Source organism: Macrobrachium nipponense, chromosome 12, assembly GCF_015104395.2.
Source record: "Macrobrachium nipponense isolate FS-2020 chromosome 12, ASM1510439v2, whole genome shotgun sequence".
NCBI classification, from domain to species: Eukaryota; Metazoa; Arthropoda; class Malacostraca; order Decapoda; family Palaemonidae; genus Macrobrachium; species Macrobrachium nipponense.
The window spans coordinates 47,625,011-47,645,010 of record NC_087205.1 but is presented as its reverse complement, the minus strand read 5'-3'; the positions used below and the strand labels follow the sequence as shown (position 1 = coordinate 47,645,010).

Below are 20,000 nucleotides of genomic sequence, written 5' to 3'. Positions count from 1 at the left end.
TATATATATATATATATATATATATATATATATATATATATACACACACACAGTAGTACCTCGAGATACAAAATTTTCCAAGAATAATGTGGGGAAATGTTCCCGATAGAAATCCGCGAATGTGAGAGTCCGCAAATCCAGAGGACATGAATTCGGGGGGGCCCACTGTATATATATATATATATTTATATATATATTTGTGTATATATAAAAACCGGCATTCACCAGTAAGTGCCATAAAATCTGCAATTTATGGGGCCTCAACATGCCATGTTCCAGCTGTTGACGACATTAACCAGTTATCGGCTCCATAAGCGCCATAAATCACCAAGTCTCGGTTTATGGCAGTTTTTGCTTATCAGCACCCTGCTGAGAACAGAACCCCCGCTGATAACTGGGGAACGCCACTATTTGTGTTATGGCTGTGAAAAACCCGCATATGATAATTAGTTAGGTTCCAATGAAAAGTTTGCACTATGAATCAGTGCTACTTTGCTTTAGGTGCTCAATAATTTGTGAGTTGTATTGTTACTAGTGACTTCTGATCTGGCTGTGTCTTGTCCTAGAGATTCTTGAAACCCCCTTAAAGAAAGAGTCCTGAAGTTTTGTTCGTCATTATTAGGGTCCATTTATGAGAATTACCTATTTTCATGTTAACTGATCTTTCTAGTAATTGAATTGCTGATAGGGCACTCACCATTATGTAAGTTGCTTTGAAGGCTTTGTATAGAATGTATAACACTAAAGCAGTATGTATTGTATTATAGTTACAGGTATCATTTGCAAAAGAACCTTAACCATCTTACGCCGAAGCGGTAAAAAAAAAATTGTCTCCCGTGTACCGGAGGTGTTTCGGAGTGAACGCGGAAGCGTAAAAAATATTTTTTTCAAAAAATCACAGCGCGCTTAGTTTTCAAGATTAAGAGTTCATTTTTGGCTCCTTTTTTTGTCATTGGCTGAAGTTTAGTATGCAACCATTAGAAATGAAAAAAAATTATCATTATCATATATAAATAATGCGATATATGATAGCGCAAAAACGAAATTTCATATATAATTGTATTCATATCGCGCTGTGCGCAAAACAGTTAAAGGTAACAAGTTACTTTTTTTTCGCTGTAATGTACATTAAATTGCGATCATTTTCGTATATAACACATTGTAAAACAATAAAAGCAACACAGAGAAAATATTATCACAAAATAATGCATGAATTCGTAATGCGCGGACGTATACAAATAGTTTTTTCAAAAATTCACCATAAATCTAAATATTGTCCTAGAGACTTCCAATTTCTTTCAAAATGAAGACAAATGATTGAATATTACTATACTATAAGAGTATTAGCTTAAAATTGCAGTTTTTGACCATATCTGACGAGTTAAATTTGACCGAATGTCAAATTTTTTTATATATATATTATTTATATGCAATTATTTAGGAAATAAGAAAAGCTACAACCTTCAAATATTTTTCGTTTTATTCTACATGAAATTGCGCACATTTTCATATATAAAACTCTATGAAATGCTTAATATGAAACTGAGCAAATATTCCGAGAATGGTACGTACGCATTTCGGAGATTTGTGGCGGAGAATCCGCACGTGGAGGGAAGGAAAGATTTTTTTTTAAATTCACCATAAATCTAAATATTTTGCTAGAGACTTCAAATTTGTTTCAAGATGAAGATAAATGACTGAATATTACTAGACTGTAAGAGTTTTAGCTTACAATTGCGTTTTTCGACCATTTCGGTAGAGTCAAAGTTGACCGAACGTGGTTTTTTTTCTATTTATCGTGATTTATATGCAAATATTTCAAAAATGAGAAAAGCTACAACCTTCAATTATTTATTGTTGTATTCTACATGAAATTGCGCACATTTTCATATATAAAACTTCATGTAATGGCTAATTTAAAATGGTGCAAACATTACCACAATCGCACGTATGATTTTTTCGGAACAGTTACCGCGCGGACGTAAAGAAAATGTGATTTTTTTCATAAATTCACCATAAATCGAAATATTGTGCTAGAGACTTCCAATTACTTGCAAAATTAAGGTAAATGATTGAATATTACTAAAACATAAGAGTTTTAGCTTACAATTGCGTTTTTCGACCATTTCAGTAGAGTCAAAGTTGACGGAAGGTTGAAATTTTGGCAATTATCGTTATTTATATGAAAATATCTCAAAACTGATAAAAGCTACAATCATGAGTATTTTATTGATGTATTCTACATAAAAATGTGCACATTTTCATATATAATACTTCATGTAACGGCTAATTTACAATGGTACAAAAATTATGTCAAAGTGACAAAATAATTTCCGAGATGTGTCACAGATACTTTCCTTCGCGCCTGCGTAAATTGTAAACAAAACAACACCTTGATCCGTGAACTCCCAGCATACCCCAAGGCGCGTGAATCAAAAGTTTTAGGCTGGTAGGCCTATAAGTATTTTTCCGCGAATTTTAAAAAAAACTTTTGTAAGTAGACATAAAATACGTCCAGTCGGCACACGGGAGACAAAAAATGTCGACGTAAAATACGTCCAGTCGGCTTAAGAGGGTTAATTAACAGAAATCAGTAATCAGGTACAGTTCAATTAAGTTGTACATAATGGATGGGACTATTTTAACCAATCAGTAGAAACAAATAAATATGGAATAGCAGTAACATGCAGTATGTATTAAACAATTATTCAGTGTGGCTCTTACAATCAGTTCAGTCACCTTGGCTATATAATAATTTAGTACACAATTTTTTCTTAGTTGATGTGTGCATTTCCTCAGCAAGAATGAGTAAAACGTTTACTTGAATGTAATTAAAATTATGCTATATCGTCTGAAAATGCAGTTTTTAAAAACCATATGTTTATCAGCTGGTAGAGACAGTCTTAAGCTTGGTATTAGTTTCCATCCAGCAGTGTACAAAACACAGCCAGCCCTGTCCTGTTTTGCCATGTTTTAGTGTTTGTTGCTATTGCAATAAGCAAGTTTTAGGCTGGTGATTGTGTTGTGAATCTGTAGTGGAACTTTGAACATGTACTGTGACGTGAATAGATTTATTTTGTGTTATATTCAAGTGTTTGAATTGTGAGCTTTTGAACATGTCTCACAAGTGAAGAGCATTTGTGAGTTGTGAGTTGGGGTGGGGTTTTCAGGAAGGAGATATTGTTGGTAGCTTTGCTTAGATTGGAATTGTGGTGAGTTCAGTTATTTTTTTGTAAATATTTAAGATATTACTAATACTTTTTCTGATTTATGGTGGTTAACATTTTAGATAAGTGTAGGATTTTATTGTATCATATTTTAAATAAGTATTGATATAATGAGTATTAAGATATAAGATATGGGCCTATTGTTTACAGATTTCGATTACAGAATTCTAGTTCAATATCTAATAGTGTTGTTTTTGTAACCTACTGAAACTATCACTTGTAGAGGATATTTCACTTATGATTTTTTATTTGAATAGTGCTGTAGTATTGCATTTTCCTTCATCATTTCTCTCTCTCTTCTTAACCTTAAACATTTTTGTAGATAGTTGCAATAGGTTTTTGTGTGTGTAAAGTACTTATGTTTGTGCTTTCCTTCAAAGGAAACAGTCCTAATGTTTTGAAACAGCTCTTTTAATATCATTGCAGGAGTAGAGGATGGCCTAGGAAGTGACCAAGAGAGAGATGCAAGTAAGATTGCTGCTGTTTCACCAGCCCGTGTGATTCTATCTGGATCCTCTCCTGTTGTGCAAGTTGCCTGTGGTCTACATCATTCAGGTATTTTTTCTATTGTTGAAAGTTTTCATTTGAAGCTTTCCAGATGATTTTATGCTTATGTTTTGAGTAAAAGTGATTCTTCAGCTTGAAATTGAAGAAATGTATCATACCTGTCTTTGAGGGTCTATTGACTAACATAAACAAGTATTTGGATCATCTCTGTAGATTTGATGAATTAAAAGTTTATGAGGGAGGAGATACAGGAGACTACAGCTGTTATTACTACATGCTTAAGGAATCCAAATCTAAGCATTTTTTGTAATAAGTAGCCATAATGTAACATAAGTATATTTACTCCCAGTACCTGAGTTCTCTCTCAGTTATCCAGCTATATTATTATTACTTAGATTGAATTATTGTCTGTTCACAATAGCTACCTCTTGTGGCTTTTTGTTAAATATTAGGATGGAAACAAACTGTAATGTGGGGGTGACGGTAATATATTAATTGGAAAAAGCCATATTGAAGTTAAAATTTCAGCTTTCTCAAATAAGTATGACACAAGATAAATCCCACCGGCATTCTAACTCATAAAACAATTTTTATTGATGTAGTGTTTAGAAAATTCAGGAAAACTGGAATAATGTGTGTGCTTAATTACATGTTAATTTATAAAAAATGAGGTGAATAAGCAGGTGATTTTTATTTGTAAGAATGTACTCATTTGTGAAATAACAGTATCATATATATTGTAGATGTTTTTGTTGAGTAAAAAGTTTCATGTGGTCTCAATTTCACAAAAAACTAGGTAATCATCATTGCTACATTTGCCAAGATACAGGCTTTAGTATAAAGGAAAGTGTAGAGTAGAAGAGTAGAAATGGGTTTTTTGTCTTGTCCTCCTCTATTTGTCAACTTAAGTTTTTGGATGATTCCATGTTTATAGATAATTCCATAGTAATGTATATTCTATACTTAACATTAGTAAGTAAACTGAATATATGGTATATATACTTTATGTTTGTTATTCAATCTTTTTCCAGTTGTTCTGTGTAGCAATGGTGAAACATACACTTGGGGAAGCAATAGCTACGGTCAGTTGGGTGTTGGAGACTTAATTTCACGTGGTTCCCCAGTAATGATTAGGTTACCACCAAATGTTCGTGTAACACAGGTAGCTTCTGGAAGTAATCACACAGTTTTTCTAACTTCTGGTGGCCAAATATATACTTGTGGAGATTTCCAGGTAAGTAAATCAGCCATTTGTTATAATAACTTTGAGTTTTACTTTATTTTCAATCTGTAGTACCTCATGAATTTTACTTTATTTTCAATCTGTAGTACCTCATGAATTTTACTTTATTTTCAATCTGTAGTACCTCAGGATCGTAGACAACATATATCAGTAGATATTGGATTGGACATTGTTTTCAGGTACACGGTGTAGTAAAACACAAATCTTTTAGTTACTGTGGTTGATATGGCCAGGGTTATTAATATAATTCAAAAGATAAACCCTATTCATTATAGAGAAGCCTATAGGGGCTTTTGATTAGAAATTCAAGCTCCCAAAGTAGTATATGGAACTCACTTGAAAGAAATTACAGAAGTTAATTGGAAATACAGAAAGAAGAGATCAATTATTAAAAAAAGACAAATTGATAAATGTAAATAAACTATATAAGTACAGTACCAGGTGAATTGCTTTTGGTAGTAATGCATTGCATCTTTGCCTGAACTTTTGAGAGTCTATTAGCAAAACATTGTTAGGGGGTTCAACTGCATGTAGTTGTAGCTGTTCAGCAAATCTGGTCACTCTGCTGGAAAAGAGGATAAAGGATTATTTGTGATAGTGAAAGTTCTCTTAAAATACAACTTAGGAGAAATTGACATAGGAGGCACTATCTGTCGTTCGAATGAATCATAACCACTAATGTTAGGAGACAGAAAACCTACTGCCACAAACCACTTTGTGTAAAAGAGATAAATCTCTGACTGAAGAGGGATCCATACCAGAGAGCAGTGTTTAAGTAAAGGAAGGACAAATGAACTAAAACAGGTTATGTTGATTTTACCATTATAATAATATGAGGCCTTACATATAACGCCTAACCTCCATGCACCATTTGCTGACATTTCTCACAAGATGTTTTTATAAAACCAAGATGTTAGTCAAAGGAATTGATTAGAGAATGAGATTCTTTGGCCTTGTTTTTATTTCCCCTCGTTTATTGTAAAGAATAAAGTTCACCAAGAAGGGAAGATGTATTCCAATAAGTACCTGGAAGGTATAATCATCCATATTAGCCTATCCATGGAAAATAGTGATGAAAAAACATGCAGAATTCTTAAGATACTCTTGTTAATGTATTTTGCTATACTTTATCTGTTTTCATGGTGTTCTTCAATCTGGGTATAATGCACCATTTTGGGCTGCTAATCACAAATATGATTGGAAGTATGCAATGCAGTGGAGCCCCAAATTCGTGTTCTCGAGATTCGCGTACACGTATTCACGGATTTCTCTATGGACCATATCTACCCATTATTCGTAAGAAATTTGCGCTTTTGCATTTTTTTTATGAGAAATATTCACAAATTACCGTATTTTCATATCAATTTCAAAATTAGATGCACCTTATGTGATAAAACAACAACAAGAACAAAAAAAACAGGTTTTATAAGCATTTTTGGTGGATTTTTCTTGAGTCTGAACTAAACAAAATAGGCAGCTATTAGCTTTTTTATAGGGGTTCTAAATATTCGCGGAATCTAGCTTTTCTGGGGGGGGGGGTTATTTCTGGAACACATCCCTGCGGATACAGGGTTCCACTGTATTTAGCACTGAAATGAACTAAAATATATAGCTCTCAAAAGTAAAGTAACGAAATAATTCCTGCGCATCAGTGTTGATCCAGGTAGAAGAAAGTAATCCATATGAAAATAACCTTCTTTGCACTGATAAGAATGGTGATTTTCCAAATTATTATACCATGTGATTGAATTGATATGGTTTAAGAATGAGACAGGAAGCAGAAAGGAGCTTTCATTTGTAGATAAAAATCTCCAGTATCTTGGAGCCAAAACTTATGTTAAATATAAACATTCTCCAATACCAAGTGAAGTACAAATATAATACAGACAAGGGTTTCTTTCCTGTTCTAAAACTCATGAATTAAGAGGTCTTCCCTAGCATCATCTTAAGTTTACAATATTTCTCTGCTAAGATTAGCAGTTTTATGTTTTGTGTATTGCAACATTCATTTTCATCCATTCTTTCACATATTTATTCTTCATAATGATGATGACGCGTTTTGTGAATTTCTGAAGTTTAACATTATTGTTTGCCTTTCTGGCTGGTACCATCACTGGCTGCTACATTGCCAGTGTTCTATCCTTTTTGTTTTATTTTCCTTCATCCTTGGTCTGAGGTAAATAGAATGGTATTTAACTCTGATAAATTTGAATCAATAAATTATGGAGATAAAGAAGGAATGCTATATGCATATAGGGGACCTAATAATGAGACAATCACAAATAAGGAAGTAGTTAAAGACCTTGGTGTGATGTTGAATAGGAACATGTTATGCAATGATCAAATAGCAATACTAATGGCAAAATGCAAAGCAAAAGTGGGAATGTTGTTACAGCACTTCAAAACAAGAAAAGTTGAACATATGATTATGCTTCATAAAATGTATGTATGTAGTCCACTTGAATATTGCAATATGATATGGTACCCACACTACCAAAAGGATATTGCACGAATAGAGAGTGTACAAAGGTCCTTTACAGCTGGAATAGGAGAAGTTAAGGATCTTGACTACTGGGAAAGACTACAATTTTTAAAATTATATAGTGTAGAAAGGAGAAGAGAACGCTACATGATAATACAGGCATGGAAACAGATAGAAGGAATTACTGAAAAAATCAAAGGAATTACTGAAAACATCAAAGAGCTAAAAATATCAGAAAGAGCAAGCAGACGTAGATTAATAATGTCCAAAACTATATCAGGAAACTAAGGAAAGCACAAGGGACATTAATCCACTATGCACCAGCATCGATAATGCAGCGTCTATTCAATGTGTTGCCAGCTCATCTGAGGAATATATCAAGAGTGAGCGTAAATGTGTTTAAGAATAAGCTCAACAAATATCTAAGCTGCATCCCAGACCATCCAAGATTGGAAGATGCAAAATTATACCGGAAGATGCATTAGCAATTCTCTGGTAGACATTAGAGGTGCCTTATACTGAGTAACCTGGGGCAACCCAAATGAGCTGTAAGGTCTGTAAGGTCTTATTTTTTTATTTTTTTTTTTTTATTTCTGCACTGCTTGTTTGAATTTACATATTGTCCTTGTTCACTTATTCCAGACAGTAATTTGATTATTTCATTAGTTATTTTCAGTAATTGTGGTAAGAATTTTAAAATTTTGATTCAGTGGATTTTTAGCCTGATTCACAGTAATGATTCATAGTAATTGCTCGAGTTTAGTTACTTTTTTTTTATAACTTACTTAGTTTCATACCTTAGCTTGAAATTTTTTATTTTGTCATTATTGGTTAGTGTTCATGATATTTTTATTTGCTTTCAAGTTGTGTTAATTCCCAATTTTTTTTTTGCTTGTTGGTTTGTTGGGATTTTCAGCTTAATACTGGCAGTCCGCGGCTTATGACGGTTTTGGCTTACGACGTTCCGAGGTTACAACACTTTTCAATTATATTCATCAGAAATTATTTCAGGTTTATGACGCATGTTCCAGGGTTATGACACTGATCTGATGGAAGAAATTTGACTCCAAAAAGGCAAAAATAATCAATTTTTGAAGGTCTTTTGATGAAAAATGCAATAAAAATGCAATTTACAGAGTTTTTAATAAACTTAAAGCATTAAAAACATGGTTTTCTTAGGATTTTTGACGATTTTTGACAATGTTCTGGCTTGTAACGATTTTCGGCTTACGATGCACTTCAAGAATGGAACCCCCATCGTAAACCAGGGACTGCTTGTATTGTGTATGGATTGGTGGCTGTGGTTTTAGTTCCTTTTTGTTGTGCTATGGGCGTTGGTGTTTACCAAAGAAGGTTTCTCCAGTGTATATGATTGGATCTGTTGACCAATGGTTTCTTTTACTCACAAAGGAGGGCTTTTAAAGGTTGTGCCTCCCAATAAATTTGAGGATTCCTCTTCAGATTCTTTGTCATCAAGCCATTTTTTACCATGCAGTTGTCTTGCAGTTGTCTTAATTATTCTCTCTCTCTCTCTCTCTCTCTCTCTCTCTCTCTCTCCCTCTTCTCTCTCTCCTCTCCTCTCTCTCTTCCTCTCTAATCTCAGTTCGTCTATCTCTCTCTCTCTCGTCTCTCCTCTCTCTCTAGCTCCTCTCGCTCTCTTCTCTCAGTCTCCTCTCTCTCTCCTATGATTTGCTGAAACTGCTTATGTGGGCCAGACTTAACAACTCTATCTCTTTCATTTTATAAAGTTTTTTTTTTTATAAAGAATAAATCCAAGAGTGAAATAGAAAGGCAAGCAAATGTCCAGCAGCTCTAGGCATACATACCATATATTTCCATGTATAAGAAAATTTTTAGATAATAGGAGGTAAAATTTATGGCAAATTTTCATGAATTTTTCCAATAGTATCTAAAGTATAAGATGACAGCTAAATTACAAAATGAATTTTTCACTTATCTAAAGTATAAGATGACAGCTAAATTACAAAACCATCTGTGTACTGTATAGGCTAACTTTTGGTTATTGAATATACTCGCATATCATGTGACTTTTGAAGACCTAATTTTGAGGCTAATTTTAAGGGGGTTGCATTATACACGAGATATAAAATTAGCATGTTGTAATATTCACATAGTACATATTGTAATGTAAAATACAAACATAATGAACATGCATCTTTTTCATGGATCTTTAAAAAAAGTTATGATCCAAAAATATTGAATGTATGGTATTCTCATGTTACCATTGTTTTTATAAAATACAAACATAGCAATCATGTGCCGTTTTCATTGTTTATGTTTTCATGAACATGGACAAGAATACCTTATGGGAATTTTTGTTTAGGCATTAATTTCCGTTTAGGCATTAATTTCCATTTAAAGATAACCATGGGGGAAAGTTTCGTCTCATCTGCCATACACATTAAAACAACAGTTGAATGTGTTCTTTCATGCCCAGTAATTTTGATTAAAATACTTTCTCTCCAATTTTATTTACGGTCAAGTTTGATGGCACAGTGAAGGTAGTGGAGTTTCATCCATGTTGCTGATGCACAATAATTTATAGTCATTAGGAGCTTGAACATTGTTTTCTCAGCTTCAGCTACAACTTGCAGCTGATCTTTTCTCTAAGTTCTATTCTACTCAATGTCTTCTGTAACATATACTATACGTTATTTTCTATCGTATGATAGTTGAAATGCAAGCAAAACAGCTTTTATCCTATTCAGTTGTTCATAGCAAAACAGCTGTTTTTAGTTCAGTTGTTTATGGCTTTATGTGTTTCTGCAGTGAGTATAGCGTTACTAACGATGCTTTTAGCATTCTCATTTACTTTTTAACTTATCTAACTAGAAGATGGGGTAAATTGATGGATTCAAAGAGGTTAGTCTAATGTATGATAATATTCATCCATAATAATCTTTCACATGACTGAATTGTTCTCAAGAGTTTTGTGTAATCCAAAATTGTTTTATCTCACCAAAATGGTAATGAATTTTTAGTGAAAATCTCATGACTACTGTAATTACACTATCATTAAGATTTCTGGAAGGTTCTTACAAGATAAATATTTCTGTGAGAGCAACCACAACATTATGGTTACATTTTCTCAGATGGGCTCATTACTATATATCATCAGTTTATTTCTAGTTGCGAATCTTCTCATGTATGTCAGTGGTTATCACACCAAGGCCGAGGCTAGCCTAGTACCTATGAACATCACTTAGAATTCAACGTTTGAATTGTAGAATGGTAGTACAAAACAACCTCCAATTCTTTGGGATGAACTTTTAGTCAGGGCTGTTAGGAATATTTGGTTCACTTTTATGCAAAAGCACCAAAATTGGCCCTCAAGTAGCTCGCATCATGCCAGTTTATGCCAGGAGCCAAGACTAGGGCCCTCAGTGGTCGTCACAATGCAAGCTTGAATATGACCACCAACTAGAGCTAAGCGTGGCATCATCCGTGGTGAGTTCTCCACTTCAACTATTGTAGGTATATCCTTTGGCTTAAATACAACTTTTGAGAAACATGTAATGAAAGTTTCAGCAAATGCTACATAAAAGTTAGACATTGTTTGTATAAGACCTCATATATATGTATATAACAGTGGTAAAATCAATGCAACCTGTTTTGGGTCATTTGTACTTTCTTTACGATAATACTTTTCTCTAGTGTGGATGTCTGCTTCTACCAGAGAAATATCTCTTTTAGATAGAGTTGTTGATGGTGGTAGGTTTCTATTTCCTAATAGTAGTAGTTATGGCTTGGATCATCAACAGATGGTCTCGGTTTGTCACTTTTTCATAATTGCAATTGATCCCTGATCCCCTTTATCTGCTGAGAGCAACAGATTCACTGAGCAGCAGCACCAGTATGTAGTAAATGTGCCTTGCTGTCAAACTTCTCAGTTCCAGAGGTCTCTATTCCTCACACTGTTGGACTGTGGAACAGCCTCCCAGAAGATGTCATGTGAAAATGCAATGCATTACTACCTTAATAATATAGTACTCCTTGCATTTCAATAATTGTTTTATGTTAATATATTAATTTTTGGGAGGCAGTTTTTAATAAGTGGAATCTCTTCTTTCTGTATTTCCCTCTACCTCATCTTACTTATAACTAATGAACACCATACTTGTTTGAAGCCTGAATTTTAAATCAATGGTCCTTTTGGGGTTGTTCCATATGAATTAGTTTCATCTTCTGAATAATAATGATAATAATTGTATGCACTAATAATATTAACATACCCCCCACTCCTACAATACTCAGCCACTCAAAGAGTATGTAATGATGTTTTCAATGATGTTGCTTTAAGCCAGTAATAGTCACAAAAGTTCCCTTGCAGATGAAGGGCCTCCAGCCACTGCTTCCCTGACCCCTTTACTCAAACTTCCCCTCATATTCCTCCTGATTGATTCACAAATCTGGCCGTTGGGCATAGTTTAGGTAATGAGAGTTAGTAACAGAAGTGAAATGGGGCTCCTACAACAGGATGTCCTTCTAACAACCATAATCCTATTTTTAAGGAGCTCCTTGTTACTAACTTCATCTTACAAACTTTTAAATAGGTTTATGAGATTTGCATATATAAACCAAGGTAGTATTCATAAATTTGTTATATTGGGTACATTCCTTTACTCTTCAGAGTCCTTGTATTTTGAGTAAAATAATTTTATTTAATTGCATTTTTTTGTAAAGGGAAAGAAATAGATGAGAGTTAGAGTTTACTTGAGCAACTATTGAAATTGGTAAAATTTCAGGTTTACCATACTTCATTTCAATTGAAAATTGAGTTGGAGAATATTTGTAGTTGAAGATCTTTTTGGAAACATGATCTCTTTTATTGTTATCTTCAGAAAGGACAACTTGGGCGTCTGGCTCCGCAGAGTGATGCAGGAGAAGGCAGCAGTCGAGGACGATGTCCATGGTATTCAGTTCCAGGTGTTGTACCTGGCATAGGGCCAAGACTAGGTCGGCGTGCCACGTGGGTTGGTGCTTCAGCAGATGTCACATACGTCAAGTTAGATCAGTCTCTCATTAATGCTCATAATCTGAGTGCTGCATCAGTTGTTGCAAACAGCAATTGTCTAGGTAAAGTATTTAAATAATATTTTGATAGAATACAACCCTTATCACTTGTTGGGAAGCAGATGTAATATTTATCAAAATAATGATACATAATGGTTGGTTTTATATTTTCAGATTGTTGTTCAAAATGAGTAAATATTTAAACCATGTATATCTATGTAGTCTCTTATGTTGCATGAAGCAATGAAATAAAATAATTTGGTTTTGTGTTTATATTTAAGCTCATTACTTGTAAATAGCTCCATGTGTAGGTGATACAATATATGCAATCATGAATGAAATGAAAGAAAATATCCTAAAATGAAAGTTAGTTCATTGGGAATTGTGAAAAAGAGAAACTTAATGATATTATAAAAAAAGAGATATGCTACCATTTAGTGATAATTTAAAAGTTATTTCTCTCTTGCTTGACTTCACTGTCAATTTGACAGTTAAAATCAAGTGACCATCTCAGTATTGGGCAGCCAAGTAATCACTGGCAAAGACTTGAAGAGCATGAAAATTTTATATTACACTGATTAACATTGCAATTTTCTTTTCATGTGCAATTATCCTATCAGTTAGATAGCCACTGGAAATTTCTATTTTGATAACTTGGAATGTAACATAATTCAATAATAATTGATGAAGAACTTTTTTGAAACTGTTTAAGTTCCACCTAAAAGGGAAAAGAAATATGTAGAGAACAATATGCAATTTCAATTATTGCTGCTGTTTATGGAGTTCCAAACAACAAACCAATGCATCCATTAACATGTCATTAAAAAGTGAACTATATGTGAGGTGATGACCTTTCATAAATAATTTTGGGTCGTAAGATAGATGGCCTGCATTTCCAAGTTATCGGCAGACTTGGTTATCAGCGATCCAGTTTTATAGGGCTTGTCTAGCGCCATAAAATCAGCGATTTATGGCACCATAATGGGATGAGTTCTGGTTATCAGCACCATAAGAACCCTTATGGCACCCCATAAGGGTGCTATTATCACCAATAATCGGTTATCTGTGCCACAAGCCCCATTATGGCGCCATAAATCACTGAGTTTTAGTAAATGGCGGTTTTTGCTCATCTGCACACCCCCAGGAACAGAACCCCCACCGTTAACCAGGGACTGGATATATATATATATATATATATATATTATATAATATATATATATATATATATATATATATATATAATATATATTATATATATAATAATATATATAATTATATATATATATTATAATAATTATATATATATAGATATATAATATATATATATATATAATATATATATATATCTATATATATATATATATATATATATATCTATTATAGTATATATATATATAGACTATATATAATATATATTATTATATTATCTATATATAGTATAATATATATATATCTTATATATATATATCTATATATGTAATATATATATAATATATATAATTATATATACATATATTATATATCTATATATATATGATATATATTATTTTATATATAGGCGGTCCTCGGGTTACGACGGGGGTTCCGTTCTTAAGACACGTCGTAACCCGAAAATCGTCGTAAGCCGGAACGACGCTCTTGAAAACATGTCCACAGGGAAAATTTCACTACTAATTTGCAATTTTTCTTAGGGCCGTATCTCTAAAATTATCACTAATTTACTTTTTTCATGTGCAACACTGTGTATTCACAAATTACTGTATATTTTCATTAAAAATAACTCCTTACGGTTTCAATAGATTGAAATGAACGTCTGTAGGCAACTTTTTCCCCCTCCCATAAATACATATATTTCTCCAGAGAAGAGAGAAAGAGAGGACTGTGCAATTATGTTTGTCTGTCTATCAATTCTTTTGCTGAGAGCGAGAGAGATAAAAGGAAGAAATAGAAACACCAAATGTATGACAAGTATCTTGTGGAGAGAGAGAGAGAGAGAGAGAGAGAGAGAGAGAGAGAGAGAGAGAGAGAGAGAGAGAGAGAGAGAGTTGTCCTTACAGTATTTAAAAGAGAGAAATGGAATGATTATTGTATTTAAAATATCAGATATGAATTTTGTACTTCCAGTTAATAAGTATCATTATTGGAAAATATTAATGATAAACTTATTACATACATGTCCATGAAAATGATCTCATCGTAAGAGAAGAGAGAGAGAGAGTAGAGAGAGAGAGATGAGGAGAGATCGAGAGGAGAGAGAGAGAGAGAGAGAGGAGAGAGGGGAAGGAAGGAATTAACATAAAACCATTAAATTCGTTGACCATTGTATGGCATTAAGCTCCGAGTGTCACTCGAGTTGAGTTAGGGAAATTGATACAGAAAAAGACAAAGGGAAGAATTTTCTTTTGAAATTAGTTATCGTATTATTACTACTTCTATTATTATTATTATTATTATTATTATTATTATTATTATTATTATTATTATTATTATTATTTGATATTATTAAACACATGCATCTACCATAAAAATTCTCTCATCTCAGTAAGAAAGAGGAATTATCCTTACAAGTGAAATGGAAAGGTCCTTTTCATCTCTTTTAAAATACGACCATTATGGATTTTGTAATTAAAGTTTTATTATTATTAATTATTATTATTATTATTATTATTATTATTATTATTATTAAATAACTGAAATTATCAATAAACATACATACTAGTACCATAAAAATTCTTTCATCTCCGAAAAATAAATAGAGAGAGAGATAGAGAGAGAGAGAGAGAGAGAGAGACGAGAGAGAGAGAGAGAGAGAGAGGAGAAGGAAGAGAGTGTGTGTTTATCTCTCTCTGTTCTCTCAAAAATACTAATAATGCTTCCAGCGAAAGAGAGGGAGTGAGTTACCACTATGACACATTATTATCTTGTGTGGCAAAAGAGAGAGAGAGAGTTAACCTTAATTAAAAGTGACATGGATAGATTAGTACGTATTGTATTTCTTTAAAATACTATCACATATAATTTTGTAATTACAGTTATTATTATTCTTATTATTATTATTATTATTATTATTATTATTATTATTATTATTCTATTTGAAAGTATTGAAAGTATTAAAAACAAATAGTACAAGTACATAAAAAATCTCGAGTCTCAGTAAATGAGAGAGAGAGGGGGGGGAAAAAATTTCAGGACCACGTCATTGCAACACTGCAGCTCTTCCCCCAGCTCTTCCCCCTCCTGGCTGTCACAGAACAATATATCTGACAGTTTTAGTACCTGGATCTCGAGGAAAAGGTTACAGAGAAGACTGGGATTTCCTTCATTCTTCCATAATTTTTTAAATATAAGCTAAAATCTTACTAATTCACTATGGTATTTTCTTTAATGAATTGATATTATTGCTGTATAAATTAATATTAATATTTGAAAATAGTAAACCATTTATTTATCATACAAAAAAACATACATCTTTGTAGTAGAGAGAGAGAGAGAGAGAGAGAGAGAGAGAATTATTATTTTTATGGAGATACCGAGTTACTGACAGCTATAATGAAACATTACATAACATAATATTAAAACAGAAGAAGAATTCTAAAAAATACATACGTATTTGTTGGCTTCATGATCGCAGTCTGATTTATTTTATATTTTATGAAATGTATTTAGTCATGAAAATAAACATCAAAATACACTAATTAGTGATTATTTTCGTCGGAAAATACAAAGAGAGAGAGAGAGAAACTGTGCTAAACTATAAAGGATTCTTATCATAGTATGAGTTTTTTAAAAGCGTCGTAAACTCGGAGCGTCGGAAGCGTCAGCGTCGTAACCTCGGAACAAGCGTCGTAACCCAGGGCGGATTTTTCAATGAATATTTAAGAAAAAGCGTCGTAACCTCGGAACGTCGTAAGCCGGACCTGTCGTAACCCGGGGACCGCCTGTATATATATATATATATATATATATATATATATATATATATATATATATATATATATATATATATAGATAGATAGATAGATAGATAGATAGATAGATAGATAGATAAGTAGATAGATAGATAGATAGATATACAGTGGTACCTCGAGATACGAAATTAATCCGTTCCGAGACGGCCTTCGTATCATGATTTTTTCGTATCTTGGAACACATTTTACATGTAAAATGGCTAATCCGTTCCAAGCCCTCCAAAAACACCCCAGTAAATTACATTTCCAGGCCTAAAATACATGTTCTAGGGTTACGACGGAAGAAATATGACTCCAAAAAGGCAAAATACTGTACATACTTGAGTAATATTCAACTGCATGTAATGTTCAACCCCATTTTTACTGCGTATATTAGGACTTTAGCATATGTCCCTTAGCAATAAGCCTAGCCTATGTTAGCGGTTGCTACTGTAGCCTAGTCTATGATTCTGACATCTAAACCTAAGAGCTAAAAGCTTAGAATATGCCAATAAAATGTATGAATAATCAGTATGTACTCATTTCAAATAATTATTAATTAATCATTAACTATAATACACAAACAAACAAAAAACAAACCTTCCAATCGATTGTTTACATTCAGCTCTTACGAGAATCAAACGAGCGCCAAGCAATCATTTTTCCTAGCACACAATAAGGCATAAATTGTCATTAGTATTTCTCTTCAACTAATGAAACCACCAAACAGTATAATAACCATTCATTTCTATTCTTTATTCTATCTTTACCTAATGGAGATACCGAGTTACTGACAGCTATAATGAAACATACGTATACGTAACGTAATAATAAAACAGAAGAAGAATTCTAAAAGTTACGTATTTGTTGACAGTCTGATTTATTTTATATTTTATGATATCTAATTCACAATTTTTTTTATTAAATGTATTGCATGTACTCATTTCAAATAATTATTAAGTAACCATTAACTATAATAAACAAACAAAAAAAAGCTTCCAAATGTCTGTTTACATCCAGCACTTACGAGTATCGAACGATCGCCAAGCAATCACTTTTACACAGTAAGCCATAAATTTTCATTATCTCTCTTCAACTACTGAAACTACCAAACAGTATAATAACCATTAATTTCTATTCTTTATTCTATCTTTACCTAATATTTTTTTTTATTAAATGTATTGCATGAATAAGTTTTTCAATTTACAGCAACCTTTTACCAATAGAATACTTAAAGCACAAGGGGTAGAGGCTGACCAATAGGAGAGCAGGACCTTATGGGGTGACTAGCATCAGGAACCAAGGTGGAGAGCGGGAGGATGGTGGCGAGTTTACTCAGTTGGCGGTGCGGGAGTTTTAAAATTGTTCTCGGTGGTCCGGGCGAATAACTCGGGAATTTACAGCAACAAACCTTTCGTATTCTTGAAAACTTTTCGTATGTAGAGCAGTAAAATTTTTCGCATTGGCTTTCGTATCTCGAGTTTTTCATAAGTAGAGCCTTTCGTATCTCGAGGTACTACTGTGTGTATATATATATATATAATATATATATAAATATATATATATATATTATATATATATATATATATATATATATATATATATATATATGTATATCTATCTATCTATCTATCTATCTATCTATCTATCTATCTATCTATCTATCTATCTATCTATCTATATATATATATATATATATATATATATATATATATATATATTATATATATATATATATATATATATATACACGCAGTGGTACCTCGACTTACGAAATTAATCCGTTCTGGGGCGGCTTTCCTAACCTGAGCTTTTCGTATCTTGAACTACATTTTACATGTAAATTGCCTAATTCGTTCCAAGCCCTACAAAAACACCCCAGTAAATTTTATAATAAAGCTAAACTGACCAATAAACAATGAAATACAACAAATTGGACCATTCAATACCTAACTTAATACATACTACTAATATGTACCTGTAAATAAAGTGTATTAGTGTACATGGTATACAAGAAATACTGTATGTACATACGTACGTATGTAGTAAAATGTGGAACCTTACCTTTCGAGTGAGGCTATCTCCACGACAGAGGAGGAGGACAAATGTCAGAAAATTTGTTACGTAGTACGTTCACTTAACTTAACGAAACACATTAAAAATGTCAGGAAACATAAACTAGACTTTACGAAAACCGTAAACCGTAACACTTAACTTTACAAAAAACTTAAAAATAAATTTCTTTTTTTTTTTTTTTTGATTTTTAATTTTTTTTTTTACTTCACCACTTTCAACTTTCTGTTTTTTCATAATATCAGTTGGATCTTTCTTTTTGCTAACTCTTACTAGAAGCCTCTAGAAAATAAATATCCAAGGAAGATTGCTTCTGCTTACTTTTCACAATGTTCCTGAAACGACTCTGGCAAACGTCATCAACTGCGCAAGCATACGACCTGTGTAAGCCTTTTTGGGGTGCCTTTTCTACAAATTATTGCACCTTATGAAAAGCAGCTAGAGCATCCTTAATTTCTGCCGTTGTCATAGGGTCGTCCTCCTCCTCCTCGCCACTGCTAGAGAACTCTTCTTGAACAACGTTATGTTGCATGGCCTCAAACTCCTTTGGGTCATCCGTCGTAAGCTCCTCTTAGTGCTCCTCGAGAAGGTCATTGATGTCGTCCTCGTCGACCACCAGCCCCATGGACTTGCCAAGTGCAACGATCTCGTCAAGATCTGGTTGTGAAATAGTTTCAGGATCGTCAACTGTTTCTGAATCTGCACCAGCTTCGCCCACATCGAATCCCTCGAAGTCTCGGATGGATACGGCGTCACGCCAGAGTTTCCTCCATGAAGAATTCAAGGTTCGCCTCGAAACCTCCTGCCAAGCTTGATCGATGAGTCGGATACATATCACAACATCGAAATGCTCCTTCCAAAATTCACGCAAGGTGAGGTTTGTGGTATCGGTGATGTCAAAACATCTCTTGAAAAGATGTTTTGTATGCAGCTTCTTGAAGTTCGATATCACTTGCTGGTCTGTGGGTTGAAGGAAAGGGGTGGCGTTAGGCGGAAGATTAAGAACCTTGGTAAAAGAATACTTCACTAGGATATCTTCCTAGAGGCCAGGAGGGTGAGCAGGTGCATTGTCCAACACCAGCAGACATTTCAGAGGGAGGCGCTTCTCTTCCAAGAATTTCTTCACGGTGGGGCCGTAACAGATTTACCCACTCGGTGAACAAAAGTCTCGTTACCCAGGCTTTCGCATTAGCCCTCCACATCACTGGAAGCTTCTCACTTAAGCACTTTGTGGGCTTTGAAGGCTTGAGGAGTCTCCGAATGATAGACAAGTAGGGGCTTCACCTTGCAATCCCCACCGGCGTTCGAACAAAGTGCGAGCATAAGCCTGTCTTTCATAGGCTTATGCCCGGGTAGCTTCTTCTCTTCCTCCGTGATGTATGTCCGTCGAGTCATTTTTTTCCACAAAAGGCCAGTTTCATCACAGTTGAAGACTTGCTGAGAACTGTAGCCTTCCTTGATCGTCATCTTGTCGAACATCTTAACAA

At 33.5% G+C, this 20,000-nt stretch overlaps 1 protein-coding gene across 11 annotated transcripts in view; it reads left to right on the top strand.

Moving 5' to 3' along the window:
* Positions 1–20,000, top strand: part of LOC135224515 (E3 ubiquitin-protein ligase MYCBP2-like) — a 1,655,355-nt gene that overhangs the window by 662,887 nt on the left and 972,468 nt on the right. For all 11 annotated transcript variants that reach the window (XM_064263565.1, XM_064263560.1, XM_064263570.1 and 8 more), the window contains 3 exons: positions 3,654–3,782; positions 4,766–4,968; positions 12,322–12,556. In XM_064263565.1, the coding sequence (XP_064119635.1) occupies positions 3,654–3,782; positions 4,766–4,968; positions 12,322–12,556 (567 nt within the window). The remainder of the gene's footprint in view (positions 1–3,653; positions 3,783–4,765; positions 4,969–12,321; positions 12,557–20,000) is intronic.